Source organism: Mandrillus leucophaeus, unplaced genomic scaffold (genome assembly GCF_000951045.1).
Source record: "Mandrillus leucophaeus isolate KB7577 unplaced genomic scaffold, Mleu.le_1.0 Scaffold665, whole genome shotgun sequence".
NCBI lineage: Eukaryota > Metazoa > Chordata > Mammalia > Primates > Cercopithecidae > Mandrillus > Mandrillus leucophaeus.
Genome location: NW_012107197.1, coordinates 201034 through 220932, shown reverse-complemented (window position 1 = coordinate 220932; position 19899 = coordinate 201034). Strand labels below are relative to the sequence as shown.

Genomic DNA, 19899 nt, shown 5'->3' with positions numbered 1-19899 from the left:
CTGTCTCAAAAAAAAAAAAAAAAAAGATTGATTCAAGTCAGGAGGGCCTCCTGGAGGAGGCACATGTGGGAGGGCTCTGAAAACCAGGAGGACAGAGAGTGGCCAAAGGAGCACAAGCTCCGAGGTGGGAGAGGACGAAGTGGCCTGGGAAATGGCACAGCTTCAGTGCTGGGTTGATAAGAGCTTTCTGGGGAGGTGAGGCAGTGTGACGCCACTTGGTGCCAGCGTACTAAGAAACCAGGCTGGCGGGGGAGACCCCAGAGAGAGCCTCTGGGGAAATCATCAAAAACTCCGATTCATCTCTACCCCTCTGAGCCATTCCTCCCATTCCTCCCTGTTCCCTCTTTGCTCACACCTGGGATGAGGCTTGTCTTAGCTCCAGCCACCATAACAAAGTACCACACGAGACCCAGGTGACTTAAACAACAAAAATGTCTTTCCTTGTTCTGGAGGCTGAAAGTCCAAGATGAAGTTGTTGGCAGGTTTGGTTTCTGCAGAGGCCTCTCTCCCTGGCTTGGAGCCAGCCGCTGTCTCACTGTGCCTTCCAACGACCTTTTCTCTGTGCACATGGGCCCTAGCGTCTCATCAGGCAGCCAAACTTCTTCTGAGGCCACCAGTCAGATTAGACTAGGCCTACCCTGAGGGTCCCATTTAACCTCAATCACCTCTTGAAAGATAATCTATCTCCAAATACAGTCCCATTCTCAGATACTAGGGTTAGGGCTTCAACATAGAAACCTTGGGCGAACACCATTCAGCCCCTAGGAAGTCTCCAGGGGCAACAGAAGCAGCTCTGGGACTTCGGGAAGGGGGTGATGGCTGGGCTGGGGGAAGAGGGGCATGTACCTCAGTGCCAGAGCCCAGGTGCAAGCTCTTGGAGCGCCTGCCCACCACTCCTCCTCCCGAGTGGCACAGACAGAGCCCATTCTGCGTCCAGGCTCAGAGCGCCCTTCCTGGCTGCCAGCTCCCTCACAGGTCAAGCCTACCTCCTCCAGCCCAGCACCTGCTACCCACTCAGGCCATTGGGCCATCCCCATGGCCTCTCAGCCCCACACCATTCCAGGCAACAGCACAGGACAGGGCAGCATCTTGCCCAGAGTCACCCGGCCAGTGAGTGGGGAAGCTGGGAACCACACCCCCTGACCCCACCACGTCCTTCTGCTGTTCTGGCTCGGTGGGCTTGCCAGTGGTGTGGATATCTCTGATGGTAACAGCAGACTCCTCCTCAGAGGTGCCATCCGCTCTCCAGAAGGCTGGGGCCAGTCCTGCCCTGGCCCTGGCCTCAGTCTCCCCATCTGCTTAAGGAGGTACTGGACTTTATGGTGAGCTCCTGCCACTCTGAGGTTGCATGGGGGCCTGAGGACAGAGCTATTTTGGTCAAAGAGGGATTTGTGGAACCTGCCTCAATGAGCCGAGGGTCAGCCCTGCCACCGAGGAGCCCCAGGCAGCCGGGGTACCTGTCCTCCACCCTAGAGGATCGAAGCCCACAGGCTGAGGCTGCTGCAGTGGCGCCTGGTGGGGGCCACAGGGGTGTGGCACAGCCCTTCGGAGGGTGGTGGGCCCCACTTCCCCCAAGGAGACCAAACAGCTCATTTGAGAGTGAGAAGTTTTAACTTAGATCCAAGCCATTTTGTCTTTGAGCAAACCAGATGCCTGAAATATTCATCAAAAAGGGCCGCAAGTGGTCGGGAGCACTGTATGGCTGTTAGTGACAGTGTTCGATTATTTGTTTGTTTAATTAATTAGTAGACTTAATATTTTAAAGCAGTTTTAGATTTACAGAAAATTGAGCAGATAGTACAGAAAGTACCTAAAACCCCAGGCCGCCCTCCCCCACCCGCCATCTTTCCCCGTCTATTATCAACATCTTGCATTAGTGGGGGATATTTGGGGTTTTGGGGGGTTTCTTTAGAGACAGGGTCTCTCTCTGTCATCCAGGCTACAGTGCAGTGGTGCTACATAGTTTGTAGAGACAGAGTCTCTCTGTGTTGTCTGGGCTGGTCTCAAACTCCTGGGCTCAAGTGACCCTCCGGCCTCGGCCTCGCAGTGTTGGGATTCCAGGCGTGAGCCACCATATTAGTCATGTCTGATGAGCCATTGTTGATACATTATTATTAACTAAAGTCCATAGTTTACATGAGAGTTCACTCACTGTGTTGTACAGGTCTATGGGGTTTTTTTGTTTGTTTGTTTTGTTTGTTTGTTTTTGATACGGAGTTTTGCTCTTGTTGCCCAGGCTGGAGTGCAATGGCACGATCTTGGCTCACTGCAACCTCCGCCTCCCGGGTGCAAGTGATCTGTCTCTTATACACATCTAGATGTGTATAAGAGACAGCTTTGCCGGCCCCGACCTGCGCAACATGGACAACCTCTACACGCGTCTGGAGAGCGCCAAGGGCCTCAAGGAGTTCTTCACCCTCACTGACCTGCGCATGCGGTTGCTGCGCCCGGCGCTGGGCGGCACCTACGTGCAGCGGGAGAACCTCTACAAGTACTTCTACGCCATCTCCAACATCGAGGTCATTGGCAGGTAAGGCCGGGGGAAGCCCTGGATGTCACCTGCCACCTTTGATGCTATCCGTTACCTGGGATGTGTTTGGATACCTGGGATGTTACCTGGTATGTGAAACATGACCGGGTTCTTGGGATGTTACCTGGTTCCCTTGAGGTTACCTGGTATGTGATATATCCCCTGGTTCTTGGGCTGTTACCTGGTACCTGGGACATAACCTGGTTCTTGAGATGTTACTTGGTTTCCAGGAGGTTACCTAGCACCTGGGACATTACCTGGTTCCCAGGACATTACCTGATATTACATCATAGGGGCTGTCTAGGATGGCCGGGACTGCACAGACCCAATGCCTGAGCTTTTCCACCGAAGGAGGTGCATGTGTTGGAGGAAGGAAGTACATGTGTTGGAGGTGTGGAGGGCAGGAGTGGAGTCTGTCTGGGCAGGGCTGGGCTAACTCCTGGTGCTGACTGTGAGAAGTGCTCTGAGGCTGTCCACTGACTCAGTGAATGTCCACTGACTCACATTCAAGGGTTTCCGAGACCACCTTTAGGCTCCACGATTCACTAGAAAATCTCACAGAACTCAGCAAAGCTGCTATATTCACAGTTATGATTTATTACAATGAAGGATACAGATTAAAATCAGCAACAGGAAAAGGTGCCCAGGTCTGGGTCCAGGAGATAGCAGGTGCAAGCTTCTCATTGTGCCCTCCCAGTGGGGTTGTGCAGGCAGCACTTGATTCTCCCGGCAGTGACATGGGACAACGCTTGTGAGCTATCGCCAGGCAGGGATGCTTACCAAAGCCTCAGTGTGGAGTTTCTATTGGAAGCTGATGGTAGAGGCATTGCTGATGATGTGGCTGGTCTTTGGCGTCAATCCCTGCAGAGGTCGAGCTGATACTACATGGCTCAAGGCCCCCCAGTAAATCTCATCAGCATAGGCTTTCTGATGTGTGCCAAGACCCGCAGGCAAACATGGACTCTCTTTCTAGACAGGACACTCCAAGGGCTTATGGATTAGGGGTCACCTCGCAGTAAGCCAGAGTCAGACCTTTCTTTGGAATGTGCAGGGTGTGGACACCCCAGACCTGCTGAAGCAGCTCTTTCTTGGCCAGCTCTGGAGAGGAATGTGTTTTGAGGCAACTTTGAGGAAGGCAAAAGACTGTCATAGGAGAAGAAAGCAGCCTTTACCTCCCAAAAGCTGTTTAGATTGTGGAGGAATACATGGTTCTGTGCTGTCCTAGGTCATTGATTCTTTTGGCAGATAATATGCCAGTCTGTGGGGGCAATGCCATCTTCCCTGGGCCATCTGTAGAATGGGGATGGTAACAAACATACTTCTCTTGCTGGATTATGGTGAGGGTTAAATGAGTTAAAGTTGATGAAGTACTCAGAACAGTGCCTGGCACATAATATGTGCTTAAAAAAAAAAGTGTTTAATAAAAAAAATTGGACAAAATAATGGAGTGAGAGGGCTGGGGTGGGCTGAGGGAGGAGAGAGTTGAGACCCAAGGGTGCTGGGGCAGTCCGGGCCAGGAGCCTGGCTTAGGCAGGTACAGACAGGGGCTGCACCTGGGGAGCCCAGCTGGTATGATCACTCACTGTGGGCATCTCTCCACTGCAGGCTCTCAATGCCCACCCAAATCTGTAATTCCTGACAAGTGGAAAAAGTGATTTGCCATATGGCATGTAGAGCATAATCCTGTTTTTGTAAAATATATGATACGCCTTGTGTATCATTTCTGCGTCTTGAACACACATCGGCTGTAAGTGTACACAAGACTGGGACAAACATCATGGGTTGGGGAGAAAGGCTGGAAGCCCGTTTGCCAGCCATGTGCTGTGGTGACGCCTGCATGGTGAGGCTGGACAGGCCACTGTGGTGCTGCTGTTTCCAGCTTGTGTTTGCATTTTGTTTCACTTTGACGGTGTGTGTGGATTCCAGGTGGGCAAAGGCAAAGGCAGGTCGTTCATGAAGCCAGAGTCAGCTTCAAGTCTGGCAGATGGGAGTGAAGCAGGTGCAGACAGGGGCTTGTGGTTCTGATACCCGTGATCTCTAACCCACCTCAATTGGGACAGGATACTCAAAATCAGGAATGTTCTGGAAAACACCCCATATTCAGGCACTGTGGTGGAAGCTGGTGTCCAGACTTTCAGCCCCTGGGCATCTCTGTGACCTCTGCCCTTGGAATGCCATTGTCTGGTTGTTTCTAGATACCCGCCAATCCCCGGGCTTAGCAGCTCAGAGCTGGGAACCAGCTCCCCAGGCCCTGCAGGCTCCTGGCTTGTCTTCTGACCTTGGGCTGCTCAGGGAAACCCTCACCTTCAGGCAACTGTTCAAGGACCCCGCCTTACATTTCCTAAGGTGGCTCATGTGGGGCCCTCATGTCTGGGCCAGCTGTAGGGTCCAGAATGGGCCTGTGATGGTCAGGGTCTGGTGGTGCCACTTCAACCCCAGCAGGGTGACCTGGGGTTCAAACCCTGCCCCTCTGCACCCTGTCTCGATTTCCCATCTGTGACAAGACAACTGAGGCTGCCTGGAGCTCATATCTCCCTGGAGGTGGTTCCCCTTGGCACCCAGCCTCTGCGGGCGGCAGGGAGGAGCCGAGGTGGTGGCGAGAGTGTGCAATCAATTCAGAGAGAGAGTAAACACTCCTCAGGCAGCAGCTTGGCTTGTCGTTGAATTGGGTCGGGTTAGATGGTTCAAGGAAGAGCTGAGGCTACCTCCCCTTTTCCCTCTTCATTTCCCCTGGGAAAGTCCAGCCGTGCTGAGAAGCCAGAGACGCAGGACCCGTGACAAAGGGGGATGTGGCACCCGACGTTCCTGAGTGGGCACCAGGGACCCCCTGGGGGTTCCCGGGCTCTGGGATTTCACACTGAACCTGTTCTGGGGATTCCCTCAGAATTTCATGACCTCCATGTTGCCCAGTGGTTCTGCTGCGGTCCACTAACAAGAACAGCAAATGTTTATCCAGCATTTGCTACGGGCTCATTTGCTATTGAGTGCTGTTATTAACGGCTTCATGTGTATTTTCTTGTTTAATCAATAGTTGTTTAATTTCCTGATGGTTATTGAATGGTTCAGATCCTGCAAGCCAAGGACACAGCACTGAGCAAGCCGGACCTGATCCCCACCCGCTGGAGCTCTCCCTGCGGGGGCAGTGCTCCCCCAGCCTCATGTTTTCAGATGAGGAGGCTGAGGCCTGTGAGGTCAGGGAATAGAAGGAGATTGCACAGCGCCACTACATGGCAGACACAAGCATGTCCGGGCTCAAGATGGACTCAGCCACCGAGCGGTCCCTAGCCCTGGCCTGGTGGCTGCCTCATTTCTGGTCCCAGTTCTGACTTGAGCCCACCTGGAACTCAGATAGCCTGTATGATGGGGCCATCCCACGGGACTCCCCTCTGAATTGAAGGTTCTTTAATGGGTGGTGGCTCCCTGCTCTGCCACTCAAGTCAGCGATTTCCAGCTCCAAGGGGGACCCCAATGGCAGGCAACAGTGTAGGCAGGAGGGGGAGGACAGAAGCACCTGGCTGCGGAGGAGGAGCTGGAGCAGCTGCAGCCAGCCCAGGGTCCTGGGAAGGAGGGACTGGTACAAATGGTGAGGGGTACAAGAGGTGGGGACAGACTGAGCTCCATCCAGCCCCACCACAGGGGGCAGGTGGGGTGCCAGTAGCTCTGAGAGAAGCACAGGCACCCGCAAGTCCCAGCCACACCCCCTCCCTGCCTCCCGCGGAGCCTGCTCCACGTGCCCATTCCTGGAAGGCAGGCAGGGGGCGGGAGCTATTTTCTCCTTCCACACATGGGGAAACTCAGGTGCGGAGCTTGGAGAGTGGTTGGCTTCAGACTGTGCAGCAAATCTGGGGCAGAATCTGGATTTGAGAAGGAATGAGATCATTCCTTTATGGTGCTTGGAGCGGGAGGGGCCTCTGCTCCCACCCTCCACACGACCATTAAGAGAAGCGGGGCCCAAACCTGACCCAGCATCTCACAGGAGAGCCGTTTAAGACAGGGTTCCCCAGCCCCACCACTGAGAGCTTTGGGACTGGGAGGCTTCGGGTGAGATCCAGAAGGCTGTGTCTTTGCAAAGCTCCTCAAGTGAGCTGGAGAGGTGGAAGCTGCTGCATCCATGGAGATGGATGACCATAACCTGTTGGAACCTCAGTTTTCTCATCTGTAAAATGGAGAAATAGTAATGACATCAGCTGCCTGTTGTGAAGAGTCAATGAAATGCTATATTCAAAGAGCTTATCCCAGTGTCTCATTCCTCTGGTTAGACGGTGGGAGAGGGAAGGCGAGGAGGCTTAGGATCAGGACTGCCTAGATATGAGGCCATTCCTGCACCCAACCCAGGTACTAGAAGGAGTGTGGAAGCATGCCTCTGGGTTCACTGGGGTTGCCATCACAAATGTCTGCAGAGGCTGGGAACATAGCTTATGTGGAAGCCAGGCATGGTGGTGTGCGCCTGTAGTCCTAGCTACTTGGGAGGCTGAGGCAGAAGGATTACTTGAGCCTGGGAGGTTGAGGCTGCAGTGATCTATGATGGTGCCACAGCACTGCAGCCTGGGTGACAGAAAGAGATCCTGTCTCTAAAAAAATAAAAATAATAAATAAATTCAAATGAATAATAAAAATAATGAGAAGAAGACAATGTATATGGGTACCTATGGTACCATCAGAAGTGATAGGGAAGGGTGTGGCCTGGGGAGAAATGGAGACAGCAGGACCCTCACAAGACAGCAGACCAAACATTCCAGATCTTCTGCAGTAACAAAGGAAGGTGCACAGCGGTATCTATGTAAAGTCTCTTGCTTTCAAAAATATTGGCACCGACTTCAAAAAGTTGTTTAAACTCTGTGCAGGGAAAACAAAATACACCTGCAGCTCAGGACAGCTCACTAGCTGCCAGGGGCACCCCTGCTCTGAAATGCTCAGTGTCCTCCTGCAGCTGGGGTAGCAGCCGCATTCGATGAGCCCGAGGCAGGGCCAACACACTGGAGCCAGGGCAGGGGCAAAACAGCAAAACAGCCCAGCCAGCCCTGCCCACTCCAGACCTGGGAGTCAGAGGGAAGGGGGCATCATCCCATGCAAGTTCCTCTGCCCAGAAAATCCTTGGAAGCTCCAGGGAGGCAGCCCAGCAGGTCCTTTGCCAGCAGGAACAGGAAAGGAGGAATGAGTTCCCCATTCCTGGAGGTATTCAAGCCCAGTGGGTGCTGTTTGTGGGAGATGATGAAGGGAGGTCCTTTGCACCAAATTAAGGTCTTGTGTGCCCATTCTGTTCAACAGGAATGAATGTGGATTAAGGGAACAGGAGAGGCAGGTACCATTTATTGGTTACGTGCCAGGCATTGCATCCTCACTCCCTTTCTGCCCAGGAGGAGGTTGAAGTCCTTGAGCGAGAGGAAACCCGTGAGATCCCAGAGGCTGAGCTGGGCCTGGATGGGCAGATCTGAGCTCTGGAGTGGCCAAGCCCAGCTCCTGCAGACCCAGCTTCCCCAGACCCTACGGGGGTCTAGCTGCTCTATGTCCCTGGGCCTCCCCCAACCTGGTTCCCCCCTCCTCATTGACTCCCTCCCCTCTTTCTTGCCGTCTTGATTTCTTTCATAAACATCCTGTCCCTATTGATTGCCCCGCAACCGGAGATGGACGGACACTGGACGAGAATAGAAACAGCAGAGGAAAGAAAACCGTGGAGGGTGAGCAGGTGGGTGCGGGGAGGGGAGTGCAGAGACAGGCGATTTCAGTCACCCTATTCCTGTACCCACCCTCCCTGCATCTCTTTCTCAGCTGCTCTACAGGAAAAACAGAGGCAAGAAGGGAATTCTGTGATGTTATTCTGCCTGCGCTGACTCCTTGAAACTCTGGGAAGGCAGAGCCTCCTCCCTCAGCAATATTAACTGTCATTCACCAAGAATTCCCGTAGCCCAGGTAGCATCCCGAGTCCTTTATGTGCATTTCCTCATTAAGTCCTATCCTGTGAGGATCATTGTCCCCATGACATAGATGAGGAAACTGAGGCCAGAAGATTGAGATATAGATGGAAAGGCTGGGGTGTGGTGGCTGGTGCCTGTAATCCTAGCACTTTCGGAGGCTGAGGCAGGAGGATCACTTGAGTCCAGGAGTTTAAGACCAGCCTGGGCAATATAGTGAGACCCCCATCTCAATGAAAACAAAATAGATGGAGGTACCCATGAGGATGGCTGTTATTGGACAAGCAAAAAATGACAAGTGTCGGCAAGGATGTGGAAAAATCAGAACCTTCATGCATTGCTGGTGGGAACAAAAACGGTGCAGCCACAGTGGAGAACAGTATGGTGGCTCCTGAACAAGTTAAATATAGATTTAGCAATTCTGCTCCTAGGTATAGACCCAACAGAATTGAAAGAAGGGACTTGAACAGATACTTGTACACCCATGTTTATAGCAGCTTTATTCTGAGTAGCCAAAAGGTAGAAACAACACAACTGTTCATCAACAAAAGGAGACACGAAATGTGGCCCATCCATACAATGGAATATGATTCAGCCTTAAAAAGGAGGGAGAACCTGACACACGCTGCAACACAGATGAACACTGAGGACATGATGCTAAGTGAAATCAGCCAGACACAAAAGGACAAATACCATATGATTCTGCTTACCCGACGTCCCTAGAGTCATCAAATTCATAGAGACAGAAAGTAGAATGATGGCTGCCAGGGGCTGGGGGAAGGTGGAATGGGGGTTAGTATTTAATGGAGACAGCTTCAGTTTGGGACGATGTAAAGTTCTGGAGAGGGATGGTGACAGAGCTTGCACAGCACTGTGGATGTACTAATGCCACCAGACCATACACTTAACAATGGTAAGGTGACTGGGTGCGGTGGCTCATGCCTGTAATCTCAGCACTTTGGGAGGCCGAGGCGGGCGGATCACTTGAGGTCAGGAGTTCGAGACCAGCCTGGCCAACACGGCGAAACCCTGTCTCTACTAAAAATACAAAAATTAGCCAGGTGTGGTAGTGGGCGCCTGTAATCACAGACACTCGGGACACTGAGGCAGGAGAATCACTTGAACCAGGGAAGTGGAGGTTGCAGTGAGCTGAGATCGCACCACTGCACTCCAGCCTGGGCAACAGAGAGAGACTCCATCTCAAAAGAAAAAAAAATGGTAAGGTGATAAATATATACCTATATTTTAGCACACTAAAAAATAAAGGAAATAGATGGGTGGGTGGTCTCCATGTCAGACTGTCCAGGTGCAAATTCTGGATTAGGTGTGACCCTGGGCAAGTTGCCTAACCTGTCTGCCTCCTTCCCACCTCCACAAAATGGAGACAATCACCCTGGGGTTTAAGTGAGACCATTCAGGGAGAGGAGCCATGGCTGTTGGGGCTGCATAGAAAGAACAGCAGATCACAGAGGGCCTGGAGATTCCTCTACTGGGGCCTATGGGCTCTTAGGAGGGCAAAGGGTGGGCCTCAATGATCCATGGACTCCCTGAAATATATGCTAAGTGTCGTGTGTGTGCAGTCAGTTGGTGAGAGCCCCTAGTTTTTGTTCCATTCTCAAAGGGAGCCCATGATCCCAAAATATTTAGAGTCCCTGGAAAGGCAGCTTTGTGTTGTGCTTTTCATTTTTTTAAACCCAACTCTTGACTAGGCACTGTGGCTCACGCCTGTAATCCCAACACTTTGGGAGGCCGAGGTGAGTGGATCACCTGAGGTCAGGAGTTCAAGACCAGCCTGACCAACATGGTGAAACCCTGTCTGTACTAAAAATACAAAAATTAGCCGGGCATGGTGGTGGGTGTAATCCCAGCTACTCGTTAGGTGTAATCCCAGCTACTCGTTAGGCTGAGGCAGGAGAATCACTTGAACCTGGAAGGTGGAGGCTTCAGTGAGCTGAGATCGCGCCACTGTACTCCAGCCTGGGTGACAGAGCGAGACACCATCTCAAAAAATAAATAAATAAAAATTGAAAAAATAAAATAAACCCAACTCTTTGGGGACACCCAGCTCTTTGGGGACAGATATTCTGTTATGTGCAGTTCACACACCTTCAGCTGTACCTCCCAGGCCCCCTGAACTACTGCTTCCCACCAAAAAGCCGGCATGCACGATTCAAGACCACGTCGGCCTCCACTGAGAAGTGCTGGTGTTAGGAAGGGACCAGATTGTACTAAAGAGTTGGGGAGGTCCACTGCCAAGGCCGGTGGTTGGCCCCTGGGCCTGGGGTCTCCTCTGGTCTTTGGCTCTGCTCCACTGCTGGGTGGGGCAGAGAGGGCAGGAGGGGCATCTCAGGCTTGGCCAGGGTCACAGGAGGCTCGGGGAGCCCTGCAGGTGCTTGGGAGAGAGTCACGCACAGCAATGCTTTCCCAGCAGCACTGGACAGAATCGGGGTTCCCTCTTCTCTTGCCTGAGAAGGCATTTCCTCTGCGAGCTTTCTTGCCATCATATTAATTCACTCAACAGATGTTTTTTCTCAGACCTTGCGGGGATGAATTAACACATATTTCTAATGCACACTGCCTTGGTTTCTTGGAGCCTCCATAACAAAGTACCACAAACTGGGGGGAGGTCAGGAGTCTGAAATCAGGGTGCAGCTGGGCTCGCTGTGGACCCCGCAGGAGGGAACCTGTCCCACACCCTCCGCCCTCCACTTGCTCCTGGCGGGGCCGGCAGCCTCTGGCGTTCCTGGGCTTGCAGCTGCGTCACTCCAGTCTCTGCCTTGTCTTGCGGCTGTCTGCTCCCTGAGCGTCTGTCTTACACGCTGTCTCCCCGTGTCTCTTCCCACAGGGCCATCAATCACATCAGATAAGGGCCCGCCCTCCTCCAGCATGACCTCAGCTTAGCTTATATCCTCATCACATCCACAAATCCCCATTTCCATGTAAGGTCACATTCACAGGCAATGGGGGTCAGGATGTCAACATATCTTTTCGGGAGACGTGATCTGGCCCACAGCAGGCACCTATGACGTGCTCAACACAGCAGGGTGCCAGGGTCCAAGAGCATGGAGGGGCTGACGCTTCCATAGTGGGAGAGCAGGAATCCACAAACCCAGTACCCCCAAGTGCCCACAGGTGAGAAGGAAACCCAGGGCAAGGCCAGGCACGGTGGCTCACACCTGTAACCCCTGCACTTTGGGAGGCTGAGGCTGGCGGATTGCTTGAGTGCAGGAGTTCAAGACCAGCCTGGGCCACATGGTGAAACCCCGTCACTACAAAAAATACAAAAATTAGCCAGGCACGGTGGTGTGCGCCTGTGGTCCCAGCTACTTGGGAGGCTGAGGTGGAGGATTGCTTGAGCCCAGGAGGTCAAGCCTGCAGTGAGTTATGACTGTGCTACTGCACTCCAGCCTGGGTGACAGAGCAAGACCCTATCTCAAAACCCAAGGCAATGTGGGCGTGGAGCTGGGAACCAGCCTGAGACCTGGACCCGGGGGTCAGGGAAGGCAAAGAGAAACCTGAAGGGGGAAACGGGGGCACAGCATTTGTGGCAGGGGACAGCAGGTGGGACAGGCGCGGTGCCTTGTAAGGACTCAATGTGATGCGGCTGTGGTGGGTGGGTAAGATTCCAAAGAAGAGCAGGCAGGGCCCGATCATGCCAGCCCTGCAGCCGCGGGAGGAAGTTGGTTTTGGTTGAAGTTTGGTGGGAGGGCTACAGGCAGGGGAGAGGTGTGATCTGATTTCTGGTGTTTGGAAATCTGAGTTGGGGGTGGTGCTGCTGGAGGCCCGCAGGAGACCGGGTGGGTCCTTCCAAGACCGGCAGCAGCCTGGCGGGGTTCTGGCGGGGACAGGTCCTGTGATGTGGGTCGCCTGGAGGTGGCCTTTGGTGGCAGTGTTGTTGCTGAGTGGCTGGTGGGAGCAGGGGGCGGGAGGCATCGTGGGGGACTCCCAGGCATCCGGCTTTGAGACACTGGGTGGATGGAGATGTTGCCTCGTCAAATGGGGACAGAGGTGAGGGAATTTTCTGGAGGGGAATTTTTTAAATTTCTTAATTTTTTAATTTTTATATTTCATATAGCAAAATGGACCTTTTGGGGGTGCAGTTCTAGGGATTTTAGCACGTGGATAGGTTCATGCAACTGCCACCACAGCCTGGGTCCACCACAGCCTGTGTCTCCAAAAACTCCCTATGCTACCCTTTGAGCCACCCACGGTCCCCGTCCTGAAACCCCTGGAAGTCCTCAATCTGCTCCCCATCTTTTCTGAAAATCTCCTGTAAGTGGAGTCGTGCGGCAGGTGGCTTTTTCAAGGGGTCTCCTTTGTCCTCGACACGCCTCTGAGGCTCATGGTGTGGCCACCTGCGTGGCTTAGGCTCGTCACTCCTGAGTAGGACTGTGCCGTGTGCGCGGCACATCGTGGTCTGTTTACCCAGTCTCCGTGGAAGGACGTCTCGGTGGCTCCCAGTCTGGGGTGATTATGAATAGAGCTGCTATAAACATTGGTGGCAAGGTTTTTGGGTGAACGTAAGTTTTCGCTTCTCTTGGGTTAAGCACCCAGGTGTGGATGGCTGGGTCGTCTGGTGAGCGTGTTTAACTCTGTAAGAAACTGCCAGGCCGTCTTCCAGCGCGGCTGTGCACTGGAGGAAGCCTGACTTCTATTTTGGACCTGTTGGTTGTGAGCGTTTTGGAGGCATCCGGAGCATTTGGGCCTTTTGAGTGTGAAGCGCAGGCGAGACTGGGCGCAGGGAGTCCTGAGCTCCGTGGTGCGGATGACGCCCGCCGTGGGGGCGTGCGAGACTTCCGAGAGGAGAGCCGGGGAGCCGGGCGGTCTGCAGCCCTGAGATCAGAGAGAGGGGGGTCTGGCAGGGCGGTGCCCCAAAACCACGCGAGAGCCGTGCCTCCAGGGCAGCGGCCACCTGTGTCCGTGCCGCCGAGGGTCCAAGCGGAGGAGCCAGCGTGGGCCCATGGACCTGGGAAGATGGAGGTCACAGCAGAGGCACCCAGAGCAGAGCCCGGGATGAAGGCCGTTGTGGGGTGGTTTCAGGGGCGAATGCCAACACTTTTAAAAGAGTGAATAAGGGGTGAAAAAGAGGGGGCGTAGGCAAGCTTTGAAAACATTTGGCTCGGAAGGGGAGCAGGGAGATGGGGTGTGAGCTGCTGGGGGAATGGGGAGGGGAGAGGGTTCTTTCTGAAAGGCGGGAGGCGCGGCAGCGTTGGCGTTGGGATGGGAAGAATCCACCAGGACTGAAGATAGCTGCGGGGAGGGCGGGAGGGACACTGGGGACAGGAGCCGAGGAAGTGATTGCGGTGGGCGGAGAGCTGACAGGACAGAGGGCCCGCCAGCATGCGTAAGGAGGAAAGGCTGACTGATTTCATATGTAGGTCAGAAACCCTGCTTCTAACACCTTCTAGAGACTCCATGTCCATCCTGACAACCCAGGGTGGCCCACCCTGGTGACTCACAGGAGTCCCTTTGTCCTGAGTAAAGAGTGGCACATCACGGGGCTAGCGAGCAGCCTGCCTGCGATTCCAGCTCTTTCCATTTGCTCTTTTCTGGCAAGCCTCTTCCATTTCTCCAGGCCTCAGTTTCCCCACCTGTAAAATGGGATCCTGCTGTTGTATAGATTGTCTGAAACTTGCCGGCTCAAGTCCCAACACTCAGGAGGTGCCTGAGGAAGGGGAGCCATTGATCCCTTGAAGGAGTCGGTATTTTGTCACCTGAACACACAGCCCCTGTTCCTCCGTCACTCACCTGGGGGCCGAGTGGAACTCCTCAGCTTCATCTCCAGCTCTGTCCTCTGTCCCGTCATCAGTCAACAGTCATGCAGGAGTGAGAAGCTCAGCTCATAGTAGGTGTAGCCAAAGGGACTTCGGAGGAGAGTACTGCCACCAACAGCGGACAGGGGACTGAGCCCCACCCAGTTCTGCGTGAGCCACTCCCGCTGGGTCTGTAGCCACGACACCTGGCAGGCTCCTGTCCCCCCACCCCAGTTCTGTGGCTTGCTGGACCTCACCAGCCGCGATTGGGCAGGACAGACGGGGCTGGAGAGGGGAAGTTGGGTTGGGAGAGGACAGGCCACATCCAGGCTCATCCTCAGGCCTTGTTCTGCCTCTGGACTGGGCTGCCTCCCTCCACATCTCAGCAGAGGGAGCGTTGGGTGGGGGGGGGTCATTGCAGAGGATCCCTGGCCCTTCATCCCATATGAAGCCTGTTTTAGACGCACAGATGCTCCCTTAGATGTACCCGCCAAGTCACACACACGCGCAGGCATTCACTCATCTGTAACGTGCCCCTGACTCACACATAAACACACACCTGCCCCACCCACACTCGCGAATCCGCTTCCAGAAGCACCCAGTCATAGACACATCACACTCCACACGGCCGCCTTGCACCCCTGCTCACAGACGCGGACCCACAGGATGAGCGGAGGCCTCCGCGGGGGCCCGGGGTTCACCGGAGGCCGTGGCTTGACTGCCCTGGGCTCGGGGCTTCTTTGCGCTTCTCCCCCATGTTGAGGCACCCACTTCATGCTTCGATTCCTGGAGGCCTCTTTCCATTCTGTGGGGCAAAGCTTCTAACCATCCCTCCATCCCACTCCCAGCCTGAACTAGGTCCCAAGGTGGACCCCCCCATCAGCAGCCCTGCCCCCTAGAAGAAAGGTGCAGGCTGGCATCAGGTTTTGGTTTGGGGACATGACTGGCCTCCCTCCCTCCCTTCAGTCTTGCCCTTTCTGTAGTTTTTTGTCCCTAAACACAAACCCAGTCACTTCTCTGCACAATCTCTCTCGTGGTCTTCTACTGACCTTAGACTCAACTCCATGCTCTGTGATCACAGACTCACCCTCTCACCTCCTTCTGCAGCCTGGGCTCTGAGACTCCCAAGACCAGCCACCCCAAAGGTTGGGTCCCTCCGGCTGGCCTAGGGCCTAGTCCTTCTGCCTGGAACATGACCTGGCCTTCCCCGGCCTTCCTGTCTGGCAAACTCTTCACCCCTCAGGGCCTGGCTCAGAGAGCACCTCTCTGGAGCTCCTGAAGGCTGGAGACCTGTGCAACCAGCCCCTCGGTCCCCTTCTCCAGCCTTGGCGGCTGGCGGCAATCCCACAGCCTTGCCATAGCTACCATAGCTATGCACGTACACGTCTGACACCCGCCCCCACAGGCTCTGAGCTCCAAGGGAGCAGGGATGGGGTCTGGCTTGTTCTCACCGTAGCACCAGCACCCAGAACCAGGTAGGCGTGCTGTGTATGTGTGGAATTCATTCATTAATTCAGTCAGTCATTCATTTGTTTATTCATGAACAAATGAACTTACATGAACAAAGAACTATCTGGAACTTACTATCTGGAACTATCTTACTATCTTACTATCTGGAACTCTTTCCAGAGAAGAGAGAGACTGGAATATAGGCGCTAGGAGGCAGAGAAGCAGGACCAGCTGGGCTTGCTAGCACCCACCCCTGTCGCCTCCCACCCTTCCACCATCACACCCTGCTCCTTCTCCTGTTTTCCTCGTGTGAGAAATGGGCCTCTCTGGGCTACCACCTGGACCTGGTCCTTCCCTCAGGGGTGTTGGGCCTTCCTGCAGGGGAAGATGCAACGTTGCTGGAGTTAGCCAGGCTGCTCAGGCTGGGGGTGCCTTCGCAGGCCCTGGCCATACCCACCGTGTTACCCCTAAGCCTCACAGCCAAGCCCACCAGCACCCGCCCGTCAGCCTCTGTCTTGTATGCAAGGAAGCTGCCTCTGGCTTTGTAATGGGTAATAGGATTTATCAATAGACTGAGGAGGTGAGGTATGTTAAAGCACTTAATAGAAAAGGGCTTCGCACAGAAGCCCAAATTTGATTTAGCCAATGAACTCAATTGCCGGCCTGATTGCGTTCCAGGAGGCGCAGCAGCCAGCATTTGTCCACATTACCCTGGAAAAGCCAGGCTGCACCAGGCGACCGACCCAGACCGCCCAGACCTCCCCTCTGTCCCCACAGCTCTGCCGTTGATTCCCTGCTTTCTCAGGGTCTCAGGTTTGAATGGCAGTCCTTTGACCCAAACAATCTCAAGTTTTCTCGCATCCAACAGCCTCCTTCCCTCTCGTGCCCGAGGCTCCCCCATCTCGTGAATTAGCTAGAAGTCCAGTTTGCTACCACGTTCCTTTCACCATGATCCTCAAATCTGTGTGTCCTCTGGTCACTTGTTACTTCTTAATCAAGCTGGCCTCTGCAGGCTTCCCTCGTGACCATTTGTTGCTTCTCCGGCTGCTGTTCCTCTCTCCACACTGCTTGCCCGAGCCAAGGACACATCTCTCCGAACCCCGCAAAGAAGACCAAAACCCCCAGGTCACAGTGTTTCATGACACCTTGACTCAGGCCTGGGCATAGCAGATGGGAATTACCATGTAGAAAAGAAGGACTTGAGGCCGGGCACAGTGGCTCATGCCTGTAACCCCAGCACTTTGGGAGGGCGGATCACCTGAGGTCGGGAGTTCGAGACCAGCCTGGCCAACAAGGTGAAACCCTCATCTTGACTAAAAATACAAAAATAAAAAAAAATTTTTTAAATTAGCTGAGCATAGTGGTGCATGCCTGTAATCCCAGAAACTCAGGAGGCTGAGGCAGGAGAGTCACTTGAACTTGGGAGGCGGAGGTTGCAGTAAGCCGAGATCACGCCACTGCACTCCAGCCTGGGTGATGACAGAGCAAGACTCTGTCTCCAAAAAAACATTTTAAAAAAAGGACTTGAGAGGATTTCCATTAGCCATCACCAACCTCGAGGCTGTCCATCCATTGGCCACGGCCACCCACTGGCTGGGGAGGGGAAGCTCCTTGGCCATGTGAGCCCCCAGCCCCCTCCCAGGGCGGCATCCTTCCTCACTGCGGTCTAGGCCCCCAACCCCAGCTCTGTGAGTCCTCAGGAATGTAGCGCCCTTGTTGCTTCAGCCTCCTGCTTCATCCTGCAGAACACGCCAGCCTCCCGTGCGAGCATCTCCAGGCCAACGTAAGATCTGAGATTTGCTTTAGGTTATTTTGTCCATAACCCAGAGGCTCATGAAAAATATTTTTCCAAAAACAAAAGAACACTCTTCACCCAAAGATAAATGCACTATCTGGCAAGAGAGATTGGAAAACATTGCTGGCTGCTTTAAAATAGTACTCTAACTTTAGCCCCCAAGGTACCAGAGCTCTGCGAGGCCGGTCTCAGTATACCCGACATGTAATAATGTGGGGATGGGTGGTAACATACCAGGAAAGAAGGAAAGAAGGACCAGGCAATGTGATTAGTGACCAGCAACCCCCATGGTCCTCCAAGGAGGTGCTTTGAGAGAAGTTGGGGACTAGCTCTCCCCGCCCAGCACCTGCCCACCCCAGTTCAGAGCCATCGCCATGAGCCCTCTGAAATCCCCGTGGGGCTTTGCCTTTGCGGGGAGCCAGCCCTGGGGCCTCCTCCTCCCTGCCCAGCTCCGGCACCATCCCTGGCTCGCTCACCCAAACTCACCGCTTCCTCTGTCGTTCCCCCCAAGGAGTGGATGACATCACTCTTTCCGGCAGCCAGGAGTTGACCTACATTCCACCCGCCCTCCTGTCTGGGAGACTCTCCAAACCCCCCGCTCCTCTCTCCCTGGGAGGAGGGAAGGGCCCCGCTCACGATTTTTGTGGAGTGACGGTGCCAGGCCCGGGTCCAGATGGTGCCCCCGCAGCAGCTCCTAGGCACTGCCTGCCCCTCCCCGCAGGGCAGGGCACGCTCCTGCCTGGCACGGGCCAGGGTCCCTGTCATCCTTCATGTGGCTGTCGGGCCCCCAGCTGAGCCTGCCACGTTTCCCGGAGAACTGTTGTCTGGGCTGGGCTCTCCCCTGGAAGTGAGGCCCGGTGCTGCCTCCTAACAGTTGTGGTCTCCGGGGGCTTAGTAGGGATTCGTCAGTTCAAGAAAAAGGGAAACTTAGCTGAGAAGCTGGCTGTGACTCTGTCTTTGCTGGCAGCAGGGCCAGTATCCAGCAAGCGAGAGAGTGCGCCCCATGTCAGGCCATGAGAGAAGTCAGGGTCCGAGCAGAGGGGCCAGACAGCCACACGGGTGAGCAAGGTAGCAGGAGCAGGTGGGCCTGCCAGATGAAAGATGGGATGCCCAGTTAAACCTGAATTTCAGATAAACAAGGGAATCATTGTTTTTTTAGGATAAGTATGTCCCAAATATCTCATGGAATATACTTGTACTAACAAAATCAGTAGTTATTTATCTAAATTTTTTTTTTTTAGAGACAGGGTCTTGCTCTGTCACCCGGGGTGAAGGGCAGTGCAGTGGCACAGTCACGGCTCACTGCAGCCTCAACCTCCTGGACTCTAGCGATCTTCCTGCCTCCATCTCCTAAGTAGCTAGGACGATAGATGCTTACCACCATGCCCTGATAAATTTAGAGTTTTAAAAAATTTTTTGTAGAGATGGGGGTCTCACTATGTTGCCCAGGCTGGTCTCGAACTCCTGTTGTCAGGTAATCCTCCTGCCTGGGCCTCCCAGAGTGCTCGGATTACAAGCATGAGCCGCTGTACCAGGCCTAAAATTCAAACGTAACTCTGTGTCCTGTATTTTTATTTTGGAGATCTGGCAATCATTGTGGCATGGGGCTCTGTGGGGCAATGACCCTGAGAGGCCAGTGAGGGCTGGGCATGGTGGCTTATACCTGTAATTCCAGCACTTTGGGAGGCTGAGGTGGGCGGATCATTTGAGGTCAAGAGTTCGAGACCAGCCTGGCCAATGTGGTGAAACCCCATCTCTACTAAAAATACTAAAATTAGCTGGGTGTGGTGGTGGGAACCTGTAATCCCAGTTATTCGGGAGGCTGAGGCAGGATAATTGCTTGAACCCAGGAGGCGGAGGTCGAAGGGAGCTAAGATCAAACCACTGCACTCCAGTCTAGATGACAAAGCGAGATTCCATCTCAAAATAAGTAAATAAATAAAGGATAAATATTTGGCAATATATTACTGAATCCTCCAAGAGGCCAGTGGGTGTGTCACCCCTTGTGGGCGGCTCCAGGGGCCTGGAGAATAGGTTGATTATCTCTATTTTGGGGAGCTGCAGGCTGCGGAGAGAGGCTCTGGGGTGGCTGTTGGAGGGGACGGCATGAATAAGGGGCCCCGCCCTTGGGGCCAGGCACCTCGGGGCTGCCAGGTAAGGCCGATCTTTGCACCTGGGAGCCCCTGTACTCTCATCTCCATCCCTCCCTCTATCACCTGTTGGCTGTTGACAATAGCAGCAATAATAATAGCTGACATTTCCGGAGGGCTTGCTCTGTGCCAGACCCAGTGCTGAGCACTCAAGGGTACCAGCTCAGCTCGACCCCTGACAGCCCTGCCACGTGGAAACAGCCACTTCCTAGGGTTACAGGATGCTGACTGATTCCCCAAGGCTGGTCACCTTCCTGCCTTTGCCCAGCTTGAGGGGTCAGAGGTTTTTTTTGTTTTTGTTTTTGTTTTT

General features: G+C 54.0%; 1 protein-coding gene across 1 annotated transcript in view; it reads left to right on the top strand.

Annotated features, from left to right (window-relative positions):
• NTNG2 (netrin G2) overlaps window positions 1–19899 on the top strand; it is a 96339-nt gene that overhangs the window by 44173 nt on the left and 32267 nt on the right. The window contains exon 4 of the mRNA XM_012001595.1: window positions 2361–2530. Within this exon, the coding sequence (XP_011856985.1) occupies window positions 2361–2530 (170 nt within the window). The remainder of the gene's footprint in view (window positions 1–2360; window positions 2531–19899) is intronic.